At 43.9% G+C, this 18,457-nt stretch overlaps 1 protein-coding gene across 1 annotated transcript; it reads left to right on the plus strand.

Annotated features, from left to right (window-relative positions):
• The first annotated feature begins 4,817 nt into the window (after positions 1–4,817).
• col6a2 (collagen, type VI, alpha 2) lies at positions 4,818–17,982 on the plus strand. Its single transcript, XM_079229591.1, has 32 exons — positions 4,818–4,954; positions 6,518–6,603; positions 6,760–6,860; positions 6,999–7,142; positions 7,936–8,298; positions 8,378–8,398; positions 8,491–8,556; positions 8,650–8,748; positions 8,866–8,892; positions 9,088–9,114; positions 9,228–9,272; positions 9,428–9,481; positions 9,574–9,636; positions 9,726–9,788; positions 9,916–9,969; positions 10,050–10,085; positions 10,178–10,240; positions 10,352–10,414; positions 10,528–10,590; positions 10,669–10,731; positions 10,822–10,872; positions 10,960–11,058; positions 11,143–11,205; positions 11,412–11,447; positions 11,541–11,586; positions 11,674–11,826; positions 11,954–12,048; positions 13,032–13,213; positions 13,328–13,506; positions 13,624–13,662; positions 15,667–16,001; positions 16,807–17,982. The coding sequence occupies exons 2-32, from the start codon at positions 6,534–6,536 to the stop codon at positions 17,074–17,076; spliced, it is 3,033 nt and encodes a 1,010-aa protein (XP_079085717.1). The 5' UTR covers positions 4,818–4,954; positions 6,518–6,533; the 3' UTR covers positions 17,077–17,982.
• The last annotated feature ends 475 nt before the right edge of the window (positions 17,983–18,457 follow it).

Below are 18,457 nucleotides of genomic sequence, written 5' to 3' on the forward strand. Positions count from 1 at the left end.
ATACGTGTAGATCGAATCAAGCATTCTGATTGGTTGAGAGTGAGTTACGGGGTGTATTTTATTCAGCCATAAAGTACTGTGCAGACTGTTTACATTTAGAGCGTTCCATATCAGTGCGCACTTAAAATAACAGGTAGATTTAAATTGCGCGACCGTTAGTTGTCATTTCAAGCTTGACAGTTACCAAACATGTTTCGTGTAAACTTTGATATTTTGTGGGGAATGACTTTTGATGAGAATGTCAGCGGTGAATAATGTATTTGTGGTCCCTGTTCCTGCTGTAGAGTCAAACGTTGATACGGCTCACAATCAGGAGAGCAGAGCAGGTAACGCGCTGAGAGCAGACGAGTTAGCGGGGAGCGAGTGCATAAAACTAGAAACTAAGAGGAGGAATGAAAGGGTTTGATCACAAAATCGTGATAATTTCCAGTGAGAGAATATTACGTCGGTAATTTCCCGACGCGAGGCAAGTTCTCTAAACATCATGGAGGAGAAAAATGACGGAGAAAAGACTGACAGAAGCAGTGTGAGCACTTATTTACATCAGTGGCTGAGGGTCATCCTCCACCCTGCTTTCAACCGGCCTGGTCAGTAAATCGCCAGGCAGTCAGTTTTATAGTCCCATACAGTGGCTTGCAAAAGTATTCATACCCCTTGAACGTTTCCACATTTTGTCACATTACACGCCACAAATATACATATATTTTATTGAAATTTTATGTGAAAGACCAACACAAAGTGCCACACAATTGTGAAGTACAAAGAAAATTATACATGATTTGAATTTTTTTTCACAAATAAAAAACTGCAAACTGCAAAAGTGCAGTGTGCAAAATTATTCAGCCCCCTTTTTCCTCTGAGTGCAACCAATTGCCTTCAGAAGTTGCCTGATGACTGCTGAATGATTGAATGTTGACCGAGTGACTTATTGCTTAAATAAAATTCAGTTTTTGAACTTAGTTATATTTTATTGAATATTTATTAAATAACAATTTTTAAAGGATTTTTGAATGGTTGTTTCTCACGTACCCCCTGGAGTGCCTTCATGTACCACCATTTGAGAACCACTGTATAAAATGAATGCTATAAAAACTGCAGTGGGGCAACAACCCTACTTGGCATCTGCTTTCATTGTTCAAGGCTTTAGGCATGCATACGGTTGGTCCTCCACACTCGGCTGACATTGTGAGCAAGGGGCTATTATCCCTCTCAGCACATAACTTAATGAGAGAAACGTTAAAATCATCACCAAGACCCAGGTGGATTAATTCTTGTGACAGTGTTGTCACGACTCAAATACAAGCACTGGTCTACTTGCTGAAGTTCCATGGAGTACATCTCTACCGGCACCAGGGCTGCAGCTGTGCCTGACCTCTGACCTCCTTGTTGAAGAGGAGCAAGAGAAGAAAGAATTCCTCAAATTACAAACATTGTTTTTTTATTTGCAAAAAATAACATACCGTGCATGGACACGCAAATGTTGCAAAAAGTCTTTGCTTTGGCTCAATGAGACACTGTCAGGCTTTGATTTAAATTTTGATTTTAGAGGACCCAAATGTCAGAGCAACAGTTCAAAGTAAATTTATTCTCAAACAAAACTCAGGTTAGCCTTTAAAAACAGGCCGAGGAACAAACAAAAACAGGAATCCAAAAAAACAGGGACCACACAGGACTACTCACAGGGGCCACAGACAGGGAAAAACCAGCGCAATCCAACAAGGTGATTGGAGACACAGGGTTTAAATACAGGAAGGTAACGAGGCACAGGTGGAAAACAATGAGGGCAGCACAGGTGAAGGGAATACACAATCAGGGCAGACGGACAATCACAGGAGCAGGAAGTGCAGGAACACAGAGGACACACAAAACAAGGACTTCAAAATAAAACAGGACACCAAACAAACCAACATCATAACAGACACATGTTTTTGAGACACACGTTTTGTATTAAACTTTCACACTGACTGCAGCAGAATTTCAGTGGAACTGTCTCAGCTTGAGTTTCTTTCCTTTTTTTGAGACACATGTTTTATATTAATCCTTCACAATCAGGCTACAGCTGAATTTCAGTGGAACTGTCTCAGCTGGAGTTTCTTTACTGCTTTTTCCCCCTGTTGTCCTGATTTTTATCTTCCTTTGTCCATTCTTGTGTGTGTGTGTGCACGTACATGCGCTGTACTGTTTGTGTGTGCGCTTTTTGATAAAGCTTTTTCTGTGTTGAAGACATTTTTGAAGATCCGAAGCCAAAACTGCACTTTTCAGAGCATTCCACACAGAGTGTGTGTTTGTTTGTGCATGTGCATGTGCACAGGTGTGCCAACTTGCATGGTGATGCATATTTCTGTGCACAATTTACAGCATGTCTGCATCTGCCATCGGTGTGATTTCTGCCTATGTGTTTGAGTGCGAGGGGGACAGTTCCTCAGAAATTTGTCTTGGCTCCTCTGCAGTTTTTCCGAGACCTAATTTCCTCCCTCCTGTTTTCTGAAGCTCTAGTGATTGGACTTCTAACTACCATCTTACTCTCAGACTTTAGCGCAACCATTTTGCACCGAATGTTACGGGTAATGAGTCTGACGTTTCCTGCATGGACTGGATGTGTGCACGACCTTGTGTGTTTGTGTGTCTGTTCATGATGCACTGTAGTAACAGCTCCCAGCTGCCTTGTCTGAACAGAAAGCACATCTGGAGGAAAGGAGGGGAATAGATTCCAAAAAGAAACAAAGAAAAAGAGGAGTAAATGTTAACTTATTGTAATTTGTATGTAATATCCTGTTTGTTTGTTCATTGTGCATTTCAGATTCAGGAGCTGCACTGGACAGCATCTAATAGAACTGCATCCCTCATACGCATATCTATGCATGCTTGCCGATATCATGAACATGCATCCTGCTGCTTAACAGCGTGGATTTGTGCAATTACACACATATGCTTGCTTTGCTTTCATGTTTCTCATTGTCGTCTCGGCTTTCGTCTTTGTGCATGTTTGCACGTGACCTGAACTGAGTTGTCCCTGGTGTGCTTTCCGTGGAGCGGTGAGGGAAAAGTTGCAGCGAATGTCGGGAGAGTTGAGCTGTTTATGATTCTGGAACTGATTGTACAGAAATCCCCCCAGACTGAAACGCTCTTTCAGTTCATGTGAAAGAAATAAAGGGGGGGGGATTAAAGAGTGAGAGAGTGAGTTTGTGTGTGTGTGTGTGTGTGTGTGTGTGTGTGTGTGTGTGTGTGTGTGTGTGTGTGTGTGTGTGTGTGTGTGTGTGTTTGGGAGGGAGGCCATTCCTATTCTATGAGTCACACTTTAAGAGAGACCAGAACCCCCTCACTCTCCATCACACGCACACGCACACCCACGTGCACACAAACACACACACTGTTGCACTCCTCCCTTCTTCTCTTTTTTGAGGAAAAACTCTTCCCAGGGCAAGACGGGAGAACAACTTCAGAGAGTAATAACTGTCCAGCAGCTGCCCGTCTCCTTCTCTGCTTTTCTCTGCACTTGGCAAAATGCTGACTGCTGTCTCATCTCCGACCACCTCTTGATCACAGCCCCCTGTACCTTCCAATTAAAAAGCACGAGGGACTAAAAAGTCAAAACTAGTATGTAGAAATACATCACGTTTCTGCAAGTGCAACAGCAGCAATTTCTCATGACGGATCACACTTTTATCAAATGTCTCTTCAATGTGATATTCTTAAAGACGTGGATTCCATTCTCTGGGTCATTCACATCAGCACCTGCCGTACTCAGTTCAGCCAAACGACCCCTGTCGTGTCATCTCTCTCTCCAAACTGATAGCCTCCCATGTAACGGATGTGGACTTGGATGTAGAAACCTGTTCCTGACATCGCCTCCCGGCCTGGATAACACATTAGTGGCAGTGTTGCTGGATAATAAGGCCACATCTGAGCGTTCAATCAAATTGAACTCTGATACACGCAAGTGTTTCTGCAGCCAACATGTGATCAGCAACAATAGAATGATGAAGAAATACATGCTTTACCTTGACAGAGGGCAGACGTGAGTGTCAATGTGGATGTGTACATACATTGCGTGTGTTCTAACAGGGAGACCTCCCACCATGTCCACCAACACATAGGCCTGCAAACGGGCAGTTGAAGCACCTACATGCGTATAAACATGGTGAGCAGACTCATGGACAGCCTGTTAGTGTTTACATCGAGTATAAACTCCTCTCACTCTGCCTTCTAATTGCAACCAGACCACTAGACACAAGTGAGGTCCATTTGTGTGTGTGTGTGTGTGTGTGTGTGTGTGTGTGTGTGTGTGTGTGTGTGTGTGTGTGTGTGTGTGTGTGTGTGTGTGTGTGTTTATGAGTATGGGGGGGGGGGGGGAATTAAGTCTACTCTTTATCCTGTTCTATTTCAAACTGACTCACCACATGTACGAGATTACCGTGGAAACCTCCGAAATGTTCTGTCTGGAGGACATTAAAGCTCATTGTCAGGGTTCCCCATGTGTTCTGCTGAGGGCCACATCCGTTATGTTGTCATATCATCTGATAACTATGACCACATTCAAATCTGTTTGAGCTGTTGGAGGCATCTTCTTGGGTTGAATCGGTCCAAACCCACAGCTGCACTTTGGCATCCTCTTTTACTGGTTCATGGTAGTGATACTGGGTGTACGCGCGTGCGCGCTCACACGGGTTCCTGCGGAGCCATGGCGCCTCCAAGTGGTCAGCAGTGGGCACTGGGGTGCGTCGTGCGCGTACAGGAGGAGGGATCAGAGCCTGTTTCTGGGGCTGATCCGGGACTGGAGAGCGAACGGACGGCTCTTCTGCGGGAAGTAAACGCGCATCCAGGGCTTCATTTCCCATTTCCGACCTCCCGTATCTCCCTTTTCTTTCTCGTCTTTCCCTCCTGCTGAGATGAGGAGTTAATCAACAGAGGATCAGCTGCTCATTAAGTTTTGAAGTTGTTGGAAAGAGATCGGGTAAGCAGCACTTTTACGCACGCAATGTGCCAATCTTGCTGTCTGTCTGTCTCTCGCTCTCTCCCTCTCTCTCTCTCTCTCTCCCTTTCTCTGTCTCATTTATTCTCCTTGTGATGTTCTGCCTGTCTTTGCCTCTGTCTCTGTCTGTCTCTCGCTCTCTGTCTCTTTGCACGTCTTCAAGTTTACTCTCATCAACATAAATTAGGGATTTTTCTCAGCAAACGAAACTGCGGGAATACACTTTGAGTCTTTCAAGACCCATAAACAAAATTGTCCATGAAAACAACACAACATAGGTTATCTCAGTCGTGCTGTTATCTCTGCATGTTTTCTTTTGCATGGTATTCAACTGTGCAGTGGTGAAAGGCTGTGGACTCCCACTCATATTCATATTCATATAGGAGTGGGGACATCTGCGGGAGCGGACTCCTCCGCAGCTCACCGCTGTCAGTCCGCTAGAGGGAGCCACATGTGTGTGTGTGTGTGTGTGTGTGTGTGTGTGTGTGTGTGTGTGTGTGTGTGTGTGTGTGTGTGTGTGTGTGTGTGTGTGTGTGTGTGTGTGTGTGCTAGTTGTTTGTGGTAATCTGATTCATAATTTGTTTTAGAATATGCAATAACCAGGCCATTAAAACAGGTCCTGCACGATGACCTGTCTTGTCAGAATTTGCATGGTGCATAAATAAATAAATGTGTGTTTCCAAATCACAAAAAAAGAGCAATGTGCGAGTTAATCCGCCTAAAACAGCTGGTGAACAGAGGTTTTCTGTAAGGGAAGGGGGCGCCTCTGGAGGGCAGCAGACTCAGGCCTTGTGAAAAAAACTAAATGTGAGTCTGACTTTAGTCAATCAGCAGCCTGCTCTCTGCAGCCATTTGCATCTCAAGTCTGTTAATTTTGTGTCATCACTCAAAGTCTGTTTGTTCAAATGTTCCTAGACTTGAGAGGAGGAGGTACTACGTTTAGTTAGCATGACTACTGGAACTTTTTTGAGTTCTTCAAGTACTTAGGCCTGTGCATTTTTAGTTGGTTACTGCTGAAGTTTGGCAGCATGTTAAGGCTTCAGGTTTCTGCATGAATAATCCATAATGAGCCAAATGTCAGCCTATGTTGAGATCAATCACTTCTTCCAGCTTCTGTCGTCTCCATTTCCAGCATTTAAAACAGTAGAGAGGAGCCCTGTTCAACACCTGATCCTTTCAAATTATGTGGCGGCCATTTTGTTCCCTGTGCAACCATGACCAGGCAACCTGTTCCTTGTACAATTAGCATAAACTGATACTAATGCAAATCTAGATTTTTTTTTGACTTTGTGACGAAAATCATTCAGCATGTGGAATAATTAGTAAATTCAGTATTATTAGACCACAGCTAGCTAAAATTACCAGCATCACAATTACTTAGGTTTAAAGTTAGTCACATGTCTTTCCATTTTTGCGATTCAGTGTTTTCCCTGCATTTGTTGTCTTTCCCATGACTTCTATTTTCACTTTAATGTTTTTTTGAGAGTGAGAAATCAAACAGATTGTTGGCTCACTTGTGTGTTGTTGTGTGTCCTTGTACGTCAGACAGGACAAGAGGAAGATGCTGGGGTTAGAGGTCATCGCTCTCTGTCTTCTTTTTGGAGCCCTGACTCACGGCCAGGAGTGCAGCAGTGAGTGCCATGAAACTGAACCCTTGTTGCCTCCTGGCCAAAGTAACATGCCATGCTGATACGTTTTAGTGACGTTCCATGGAACATTTCATCTTGCTTATTTGAGTGCAATTTTCAGCGGAGGTTTTAAATGTGTTTTGTTTGCATTCCCTCCAGAGAAAAATGATTGTGCCATAGAAGTGTACTTCACCATAGACACATCTGAGACCATCGCCCTGCAGGAGCCGCCCCCTGGAGCGCTGGTGGAAAGCATCAAGGTTCCTTGTTTATCTGCATACTTTTCAATTAAGCCTCGACCAAAAGATATCCCTGTTTCATAGTGTGGTCCTCACTAAATGACAGTCAACCAAGTGGGCTGTCTGTTGTATAATGTGTTGTGCCTTTTGTTGTTGTAGAAATTCGTAGAGCAGTTTGCACAGCGTTTGGATGATGCTGAACTCAATGGTGTTGTGCGGGTCAACTGGAAGATCGGTGGACTGCACTTCTCTCAGGAGTGTAAAGAGTTCAGTCCCCTCGCACCCAAGAATGATTTCATCACTGTGAGTGACACACACATACGCCAACACACACATACATCTACACACAGAGGCGGAGCCCAACTTTGCAAAAATTCGGTGGTCAGCCTGAAACCTATGGGGGAGATTTGTTTTTATTGCGGCTATATTACACTACTATAAGCCACAAGAGATAATGGAATGTCAATTTGTAAAAAGCATGATAGTTTTAAAAAATATAATTCTGGCGAGCCTACATCATTTTGTATTTCATTATTCTCCAACTGTCTTCATCATTCTGAAACCTCAACACAAGAAATGTTGAGGAAGTTACATGACATACATTGGTAGGGTAGGATGTGGCTTACACAACATTACTATTCTTGAAGCCTATTTGTTTTATACTACGCTAGAGTAGAGTTCACAGAATTAATGTTTGGCTAACAAATCTGCTCCATTTGAATCCATGCCATAATAATGTGCGCTGCTCTAATTGCAAAGCAAGGATCCCCAAACGAAGATTGAAATTTAAAATGTCATAAAAAACTTTAGGATTCAGGGCTTTTGGGAAAACATTCGGGACTGGAGACCCAAAGGTGTGGAGAGTGGAAGTCTTCAGTGTTGTTGTTTATTCTAGTTTTCTAGTTGTTTTAATAGTTTACTGTTTTTTTTTCTAGTTTAATTTATTTATGCCAATGAAAATGCCATGGGTGAATCTGCTTTGGGATTTCTGATATCTTCAGAGACACTGAGGGTCTTGTGTCCCTGGATGGTTGCCTGCTTTTCTCGATTTTTAATCCAGCCATAACAAGTCTCACTCCTTTCACATTGTTTCCAGGGCGTCAGGGGAATCAATTACCTGGGTAAGGGCACCTACATCGACTGTGCCATCGGCAACATGACGCAGCACATGCTAAAGTCACCCACAAACCCCCGCACCCTCCGATTCGCTGTGGTCATCACCGACGGCCACGTGACCGGTGAACCGTGCAGGGGCATCAAAGTGGCCGCAGAAAGAGCTCGCGAGGAGGGTATCCGGATATTTGTCGTTGCGGCATCCAAGAACGTGGAAGAGACAGGGCTGAGGGAGATTGCCAACTCTCCTGTAAGCCTCTACAGGAGGGACTTCATGGCTGTTGATCTGAGCACAGGCAAAGCCGTCATAAATACGGAGACCATTGACAGCATCATCAAGACAATGGTAACACACAAAAACACTTACAGAGACACACGAGACCCATCTGTCTTCTGCTCACACCTTGTTCCTTTTGTCTTCACAGAAACATCATGCGTTCGTAGACGTAAGATTGCTCACACAACTAAAGATCAGAAATATTTGTGTTTCGGACTGCATCCACACTGACTGTTTGACTTAATTTCCTGTGTGACACAGTGTTACAAAGTGTCCTGTCTGGAGACAAAAGGGAGTGATGGTCCAAAAGGCCCCAGAGGACAAAAAGTGAGCATCCACACAAACTCACACTTACGGAATTCGCACACAAGTCACTTTATTCTTCACACACGTTTTCTCCATGAAATTCCTTGATTGCAGGGAGCCAAAGGAGACAACGGCGACCCAGGTCTGAAAGGATTAACAGGTCGCGCAGGAGACCCCGGTATCGAAGGTCCCATTGGTCAGCCTGGTTCCAAAGTAAGATGTTTAACACCCACCTACCCGTCGTTCACTATTCACTTTAGTTTGACAAAGTTTGTTTGTGTCTCTATTGTAAAAACAACAACTTTTCTCTCCCCTTCCTCCTCTCTGTAGGGAGAACCAGGTCACACAGGCGAGAAGGTGAGGCATGCACGTCTCTTTTGTGTGGATCATGTTCATCAATGCATTACTTAAGTCTTTGAATTAATTACTGACTTTGTAGGTGAATGCTTATAAAATCTAGGCAAATTCAAACAACAGTTCATAATCTGTAATAATAAATAAGCACATAATGATTGTATGTAAAATGACCGCTGGTTTTCTGTCCGCGCACAGGGAGAATTGGGAACTCAAGGGAAAAAGGTAGGATTTTTCTTTTTCCATGTATGATTTACTATCTCACAAATGTTTTCATTATCATATGTTTTGTTAAGGTATGGTCTTTCTTCTCTAATTGTTCCTCTCTTCATTGTTAGGGAGTGTTTGGCATTCCAGGACGTAATGGGACAGATGGACAGAAGGTAGCTGCTGCTTAACTTAAGGAGCAAGTTTTGTTGTCCACTTTAGGGGACACAATGCCACCTATAATCATGACTCTATTCTGAATGTTTCAAATAGTGGATGTATGATCTTGAAGTGAAGCTCTAGATTTGTAATGCAATTGTTTTCTTCCCAGGGTAAAATTGGGCGGATCGGTGCTCCCGGCTGCAAAGGAGACCCAGGCGACAGAGTATGACACTAAACCGACGATTTTGAATGATCAATACATCCATATTGTATAGCGTTATGGCCTATTTATGGTGTGTGTTTGACGCCTCGTAGGGTCCTGATGGTCACCCCGGTGATGTCGGTGATCGCGGTTTCGGTGGAACTGAAGGAGATAAGGTACATGGTCTTCAATTGAAATTGATTAACCACCAACCTGTGGGTAAACTCTGCCCGACTGTGAGCATGTGATTGTGTCCTGTTTTCAGGGGGATGCCGGTCGCCCTGGAAGAAGTGGACCCTCCGGCCCGTCTGGAGAGGCTGGACCAAAGGTAAAATCAGAACACGGGGACAGGGATCGGTGCTTTTTGCTGGGACAGATGTTAGGTCTTTGGTCATGTTACATTGGTTTGAGGAATGATGGAGGTGAACCGCTAAACTCTGGTGCTTTGTCCACAGGGAGAGAGTGGAAGTCCTGGATCACCTGGCGTCCCTGGACTGAAAGGGAACCCAGTAAGGCTCATCACCACAGACAGAAATGTATTCACACACATATAACATCATGGAGCTCATCTGTGTGTTGTGTTTCTTAGGGAAGTCCTGGAATTCTGGGAATCAGAGGAGAGGGCGTAAGAACGTCTAATTCACTTTCATCATGTTCCCTTTCATAGTTAGCCTGCATCGGTCATGCTTTGATTTGGTCATTGTTCTTGCATTCTAGGGGAGAAGAGGAGACTATGGGCCAAAGGGTGCTCAAGGAACAGATGGCAATAAGGGAGACAAGGTGCATACACAACTGTGCAAGTGTGAACTTTTTGCATCGGCTCAAATTATTTCTTTCATTGAGATACAATACTCCATCACTTGGGAGCTCAATGCAGATTTTATGTTTCAGGGTGAAATGGGTCCAGAGGGCTTAAGAGGACTACCAGGTGAATCAGGAAACAAAGGAACAAAGGTTAGAAGATCAATGTTGTTTGTATAATTTGTATATGTTCATATGAACACCGTACACAACTCTTTAATCTGCCCACTATTGTTGCACCTGTCATAAACTTTCTCTCTGAACAGGGAGACAATGGCCTGCCAGGCCCCAGGGGACCACCGGGTACATCAGGAGAAGCTGGGAAAAATGTAGGTTCTAGGTCTCAATTGGGCATCATGCAAAAAAGATACCTAATCTACTTTACATTAACACGGTTTGTACAACAGGGTACCAGAGGTGACTCTGGTGATGCTGGATCTCGAGGAGAACCTGGACCGATTGGACCAAAGGTATGCGTCTCTGTGTATGTGTCAGTGTGTCAGCATCTTCTTCTGACTTTTTCAGCTGCAGTTTGTCTTGACTGTTTCTTTTCTATTCAGGGAGACCATGGAAGACCTGGCTTCAGCTACCCTGGGCCAAGAGGAACATCGGTAAAGTACACATGCACTTCGCCTCAATACATTTACTTGCCAGAGTGACACACTTGGCTGATAAAATGTCCCTCCGCTGCTGTACAGGGTGATAGAGGAGAGAACGGCAATCGTGGACCTCGCGGCAGCAGAGGAGACTGTGGTCAAAAGGGTGACCCAGGGAATAAAGGAATCCTGGGAGAGGAAGTGAGTAATCATTGTAGTTGGATGTATTCCGTTACTGAAGTGAAAGGCGCAGATACACAATGCTAATGTTTCTGCTCACAACAGGGTGAGCCAGGATCAACGGGTGAGCCAGGCCTGAGAGGGCCAAGAGGAGAGGGTGGGCGTGATGTAAGTATACAAAACATGCACTGTAAACCAGTTAAACCCACATACAGGGGCCTTTCTACTCACTAGGGAGTTGCATCCAGCTAGGAAATGTCAACTAGGCTGATGTTTTCATATGTTTACTTGTTACAGCGTTATCTGCTAGCAAACCCAAACCAGACAAAAGCTGAGAGACAGAATTGGGTTTTATGTGTTCTTTTTCTCTACAGGGATATCCTGGCCCTGAGGGAGATCCCGGCCTCACTGTGAGAACATTTCATCAAACCACTCTTTTTTTATCACTGGCTCATCAAGAAAAATGCATGCAGGATATAATGATGTCATGTTTCTTCCTGCAGGAATGTGATGTTATGACCTACATCAGAGAAACGTGTGGCTGCTGTGGTGAGTTTAGCTTCTGTGTTTCCGTTCGTGATATGAACATGCTCTGATAGGCTGTCTGGTCATCACAGTTTGCGGTTTTGTCTGCAGACTGTGAGAAACGCTGCGGACCCTTGGACATTGTGTTCGTGATCGACAGCTCAGAGTCAGTGGGTCTGACCAACTTCACCCTGGAGAAGAACTTTGTCATCAACACCATCAACAGATTGGGATCCCTTGCCAAAGACCCCAAGTCAGAGACAGGTATAGATACATTAGTTCATGCTCATGTGGTTTACAAATGACTTCAGGATTTATCTGTGCATTGACAAAAAGAAACGTTATAAGATGGCTGCCAACTTGATGTCAACACGGTTGCATGTGTTCCCAGGCACAAGAGTGGGAGTTGTCCAGTACAGTCACAGTGGTACCTTCCAGGCCATCCGACTCGACGACCCCAAGATCGATTCACTGTCTGCTTTCAAGGTCTCAAACACAAACACATGTGCAAACTGCTTTTAAGAGGTTTTTTGGGGTGTAGCACATACTGTTCTTTTGCCTTTTCTTGTCCAGATGCGTCTTATGTAATCAGGCTTGATGTACTGTCAGATGAGAGTCATCACAGATCTCCTTCTCTCTATTTTTCTCACATTTACCAATACATTTAATCTGGAATGCAATAGAAAGTAGACCTACCTTAAAAAAATCCTGTGAAAAGACCAAAACCAACAATAAATTGACGATGCTAAAAAGTCTTGCCAACATGGTCAAATCCTGATGAAGTTCATACCTCTGTGGCATCAACCTCACATTTAAAACACATCACTGAGTCAAACTATTCTACTGGGTGACATATTCCTTCATGATCATGAACATGGCCACTGTAATTTCATTTAACTCAATCATACATAACTAATAATCCTGCTGCCTTAAAAAGTAAATATTGCCCAAAATGTGTATTCATCCGCGGCTGAAAATAGTCCCCAGCAAATGCAGTATTCCCTCCTGTTTGAGATACATTTGCCAAAAAGTACAGCGTCCAGTAGTTTCATAAAATATGATTTTAAGGTTGAACATCTTTATTAGGAACCAGTGGGCTTTGGGCTGAGTATAGTTCGTTAGAGAGTATTGAGAAACACTGTTCACATTGTTGGTGTCGGTCTTTAATGGGAGTTATTGACAGTAGGAACACAGTACAAGAACAGACTTTATTTATATTTATTGTTTGCTGTCAATTTCAAGACAGCTCCTGATACATGCTAGTACTGAACTTTATGCTGATTTTACTGAAGCGCTGTCCACAACCATGGCTGCGACCTTTCGCCACCGAACCAGAACCATGTTTTCAAAATGGCCGCAGTGTAACTATTTAAAAATGATAGACGCTTTGCCTCTGTGTCTGCACCCAGTGGTGTTGTCACATCACTGTACGTACACATCTCTCACATTCTGACTTATCCACTATTCAGAATGCAGTGAAGCGCTTGGAGTGGATCGCCGGAGGAACATGGACTCCATCCGCTCTCAAGTACGCCTACGACAACCTGATCAAGGACAGCCGCAGGGCCAAAGCCAAAGTCACCGTTGTTGTCATCACAGACGGACGCTTCGACCCCAGAGATGACGACATGCTGCTCACCTCCCTCTGCAGGTGCCTGACACTGGGGCTGTATTTGGTCATTTAGAATTCTCATTTGTGTCGATGAAAAATTATATATATAACATATATATATATATATATATATATGTGTGTTTGTATGAGCAGTCATCCCGGCGTCGATGTGAGTGCTATTGGTATTGGAGACATGTTCGACCAGATTGAGGAGAATGAGAGCCTGAAGAGCATCGCCTGCCAGAAAGATGGCAGGGTGATGGGCATGAAGCGCTTTGTCGACCTGGTGGCAGAGGAGTTCCTCGACAAGATTGAAAATGTGCTCTGCCCAGGTACACTCATTGTGGAAGGATGTACAGTCAATTATGTACAGTACGTTCCCCTAGTGGAATATGAAAGCTGTTTTGTTCTGTACTTTTTCTGATATTCTGTCTTTATCTTGGCTTCAGATCCCATCGTCATATGCCCCGATCTCCCTTGTAAATCAGGTAAGACTTTAAAATAATATGTATTGCTTAGTGTCTTCTCTTCAAAGATTTTCAGCATTTAGGCCAAAGTAACCCGCATTATTAAGACGTCAACATGCTTGAAATGAAGTGCTTGTCAAATGTCAAATGTCAAATGTCAAAGTCTCTCCGAAACTGTTCTCTGTTCTTCTGTTTTTATTCTTTACACAAAGCCTGTCGTCACTTTTCATGTGTGTAGAACCGAACGCAACACCATGAATGCCTTTGAGGAGAGGCTGTCTGAAAGTGTGCACTGTTATCCATTATTATGATTCAACACGCCCTGCACCTCTCTATGACAGCAGGCGTTTTGCGTTCAGAACAGAAGTAAACATCTGGGCCTTCAGATGTGTCCGGACACCACTTGGGACCAACTAGTTTGTTTGAAGCATACTGGCGTCTTTAAGCTATGTTGAGGATCAGACAAGTTGTGTCTTAAATGTTGTTTTTTTCACACATCATTTTGCCTCCTTTGCCACGATGCAATGAATTCATGCCGCTGCAAAGCCAACCAACAAGACCAAACGTTTGCAATTTAGTGCTCCGCCCACAATGTTATTCCGCCCACTTGTTTCAGGAGGGGGCGTCACACCGGGGGAAGCCCCTCCCCCCTGGAAGCCGCTGGCCGAGGAAGGCAGCCCCTCATTGGTCCCCACCTCTTTGAAGGGTGTGACCAGCCTGCTGAACGGCCTGAGCGAGCAGCAATATGGGGTTGGTGTTGCAACCATGGCGTACACAGCCCAGAGAGCCAAACTTGCCCAGGGAACAGACAGGCAACAGTGGACCCGGCTGTTCATCGACTCCTTCAAATATGTCTATGGAGACATTATGGGAGACCCAGCAAAAGCCTTAGGACTCTGCTAATGCTAATATGCTAACCATGCTACCTCGCCATTATGGTCGCCAATAGCTAATAAGCTTACTGCTGGACATAGAATAGGTTTGATCAAAACTGTGGGCATTTTCTAACTCTAGTGGTGCAATATACACCTGGGCTGTATGCAAAAGGATTTGAATGATATGATGCTGGCCCTGTCCTGACATTTCAAAGCAGCCTTATTATGTACAGTTACTGTATGTAAGGGGCCAAAATTCAAAATGTGATGCTCCCTCTCCTAATAGAATATTTCTAAATCAATGTACATGGCGCTGTCTCTCTGAAAAGTATGTCTGTTTGAAATACAATACATATCATTTTGTGGAGGAACGTTTTCCACTCACATGGAAGGCGGATGTCATTTGTTGGAGGCAGATTGGTCTGCAGAGCTGTTCATGTTACTCTGTAAAGTGAACAGTAGCTCTTTGATGAAGCCAAATTTCCACTGTGAATCACGAGCCCACTGAATCACTATGATGGCTTTTTTTTCTTGCTGTTTTGCACACATCCATGGTTACGGCCTTAACTTTTTTTCTTGTGCTCTGTGAATGAGTCATGTTGGTGAAAAGGCCATGACATGTGGAAAAGATCTGGTTTTAGAGACAGTTTACTGTATATGAGTCAGAAGTTGGTATATGTGGATGTTTGGTTAATTGACTGAGAATGAAGGAACTATTGTATATTATGCCCTTGATTGGTGCATGTTTTCTTTGCATGTGGCTTGGCTTGTAAAGTAGGATGACTAAGACCGGCTTTAACCAAATGTCATGGCGCCATGTTAGCTCTGTGATGGAAACTTACTGATGTGAACTATGTTGTTTTGTATAACATGTATTCATGTTTTATATTTTGCCATCTCAAGAGAATAAAATCATAGAGCAAACAAAATAAGTGTTTTCTTGATGAGGCCACACTACTGATATGAGAAGGTTTAGATACAATCAGACAGCTAGACTGCAACTAGCATGGATGAAAGAAGTAACACTACAGTGTGTTAAAGCATATATTTTTTTGCTGACTTTGACTCCTGCGCATCTGTGTTGCAGCTGTAGCTCGCTGAACATCGTGTTTGATTTAAAGGTTTATATATGTGTGTGTGTCTGTTCCAGAGCCTTCAGTGGCTAGCTGTGTTCAGCGGCCCGTGGATGTGGTGTTCCTGTTGGATGGCTCTGAGAGGATGGGACTGGAGGACCACCGAAAGGCCAAAGAGTTCATCGAGAACGTGGCTCGTCGCCTGACCCTGGCCAGCGGCCAGTCAGACGAGAGGAACGCCCGCTTGGCACTGCTGCAGTACGGCAGCACGACAGAACAGAGGGTGGAGTTCGCGCTCACACACAACCTCACGGTGATCTCTGATTCGCTGGCGGGGGTGACCTACATGGACTCCTCCTCTGCTCTGGGCAGTGCCATCATCTATGCCGTCAACAATCTGGTGATTCCACAGGTAAAAACAAACACGATTTGTTCAACTTTTTAAAAACTTTTTTATTTACTTTCTTGAGTTAGATGAGAAGACCAATACCACACGCGTCTGTATGTGAAGCAGGTGATTTGCTTAGCTCGTCATACAAACAAGAGGAAACAGCTTGCTTGGCTCAGTCCAAATATGACAGAACCCTTTTGCCTGCAGCTCTACGGCTCACTCAGTAACATGTAGTATCTAGTTTGTTCAATACGTGCAAAAACTGAAGTGTAAAAACAACAAGTTGTGGTTTTACAGTTGGGTTATGTGTGGGACGGTTTTCTTGGGCAGCTGCAGTGATTTCTTGGTCAAGGTGGCGACCAAAACCCAAGGAAGTCACTGCCACCAGCCAAGAAGTAGTCCCACGGAGAAAAAAAAACACTTTGTCATTTCTACACTTAGTTTTTTATTACAGACTAAACAAATTAGTTATATAACTTGTTAATTTGTCTATTAGTGGGTGTTTTGCCTTTGAATAAAGTCAGGTTAGCTGTTTCACCCGCTATGCTAAACTAAGCCAAACGCCCGCTGCCTGTAGATAAATATTTACCATACCGATATGAGAGTGGTATCAATCTTCTCATCTCGTCTAACAGAAATAAAAGCGGGCACCTTGTGGTTTTACTAGCTGTTTTTGCCCCGTACCTTCTGTCTTTACACAAAGCTCAGTGACTCCCCTTCTAGCTCAAGTGCACACACAGAGACATGAAAGCGACCTTGACCTTCACATCTGACTCTCACGGGAAGGGAAGTGTAACCCCTTAACGTTGCATGTTGTGTTGTGCAGCGGGGAGAGCGCTTGGCTCGTCGCAACGCCGAGCTGGCCTTCGTGTTCGTCACTGACGGCGTCACGGCCAGCGAGCAGCTGGATGAGGGCGTGTCGGCCATGAGGCGGGCAGAAGGCGTCCCCACGGTTATTGCCGTGGGATCCGACACGGACGAGGATGTGCTGCGGAAGGTGTCGCTCGGGGACATGTCGGCCGTCTTCAGAGGAGCTGACTACGCCGCGCTGAACAAGCCATCGTTCTTTGATCGCTTCATCCGCTGGATATGCTAGTGAGGACCTGTCGCGCTCCGCACCATAGAATTAGACCCCATGGTGTGAGCATGTGGGCGAGCTCCTTCCGCGCACACGTAAATACACGCAGAGCACCAACACACCTCTGCGATCGTTATAACCTCACTGGATGTCAGGCACCGAGGCGGCTACACATCCCGATTGTTACGCGGGAGAAGATTCTCTTACAAAAGCCAAAACAATCCATAGGACCAGCTGACACACTCACACAAACACGTAGGCATGCGATATCATTTGTAACTTGATTGATCCGTTCATTCTAAATCTATGGTCAGCACTTCCAGTCAAATACACTCATAAGTATCCCAGAGGAGAGGTGTGGGATTATTGAATGTGTACGAACAAATTGTACGCCTTAATTTGCTTTTATGTTATATTGTTTTTTTCAGTTTGCTGTGTGTGTGTGTGTGTGTGTGTGTGTGTGTGTGTGTGTGTCTCTCTCTCTCTCTCTCTCTCTCTCTCTCTCTCTCTCTCTCTCTCTCTTTATCTTACTCTCTCTCTCTCTCTCTTTATCTCTCTCTCTCTCCCTCACAGTCTTTCTTCACAGTTAGTATTTACATTAAAGGTGCTAAAGTGGAAATAAAGGACAAAGCCATTTGAGTGGTTCTGAAAACCTTTTTACATTGTGTTATGCTGTAATTACTTAAATTTGTTCAGGAGATTAAAAAAAAAAGTACAAGTACACTTATCTTCTTCAGGGGTGAAATAAAAAATCTCACAAAAATGACCCACACTCAGCCTCATAAGAATCGCACAAACAAGCACATGTGCTGTAGTTAACTCCACATGCATTCACAGACAAACATGAAAGAACCGTTATGTAAACATGAATTTCAAATAAAGCCTAATATGTGGTGACCCCAACACTGTCTTTTGCTAAATATATTCATGTGTCACGTGTTTATATGTTTTTGATCCATGTGCAATTTTCCCTTAAATCACTGTAACCTTCGCAGGAAGGAAAGGGCTCTCAACAAGGATTTTAGTAAAGGAAAAAAATATAGAGAACGTACATAGCATTAAATATTACATAATACATTTCATGCTTTTGGAATGTAATATTTATCAGCACTCCTTTATCCCATAAGAGAAATTACCTATGTATCTGTTTGTGCATCTGGCTCCCTCTGCTGTACAGAGAAGCTGCATTACATGTATTCGTTACTTTGCAGATTCTGGTTAACACTACAACATATACAACTGTCGTCAAATAAACTAATAAATTATGATATATTATTCCAGTTTAAGTAAAAGTTTAAGTAAAAGTAATTCAAATCAACCTCCACATTTGCCAGATGCAACATTTAAGCGATGTAAACACCAATCATTTTGAACCCAAAAGTATATTGATCTCTCACGG

The sequence above is a fragment of the Taurulus bubalis genome, assembly GCF_910589615.1.
Source record: "Taurulus bubalis genome assembly, chromosome: 1".
NCBI lineage: Eukaryota > Metazoa > Chordata > Actinopteri > Perciformes > Cottidae > Taurulus > Taurulus bubalis.

What these genes read in the sequence shown, in the direction of transcription:
- col6a2 (XM_079229591.1), top strand. Translation starts at nt 6,534, where the DNA reads ATGCTGGGGTTAGAGGTCATCGCTCTCTGTCTTCTTTTTGGAGCCCTG. An exon ending in AAGGAGACCCAGGCGACAGA is followed by an intron (nt 9,482 to 9,573) that starts GTATGACACTAA and finishes GACGCCTCGTAG; the next exon opens with GGTCCTGATGGTCACCCCGG. An exon ending in AGACCCCAAGTCAGAGACAG is followed by an intron (nt 11,827 to 11,953) that starts GTATAGATACAT and finishes ATGTGTTCCCAG; the next exon opens with GCACAAGAGTGGGAGTTGTC.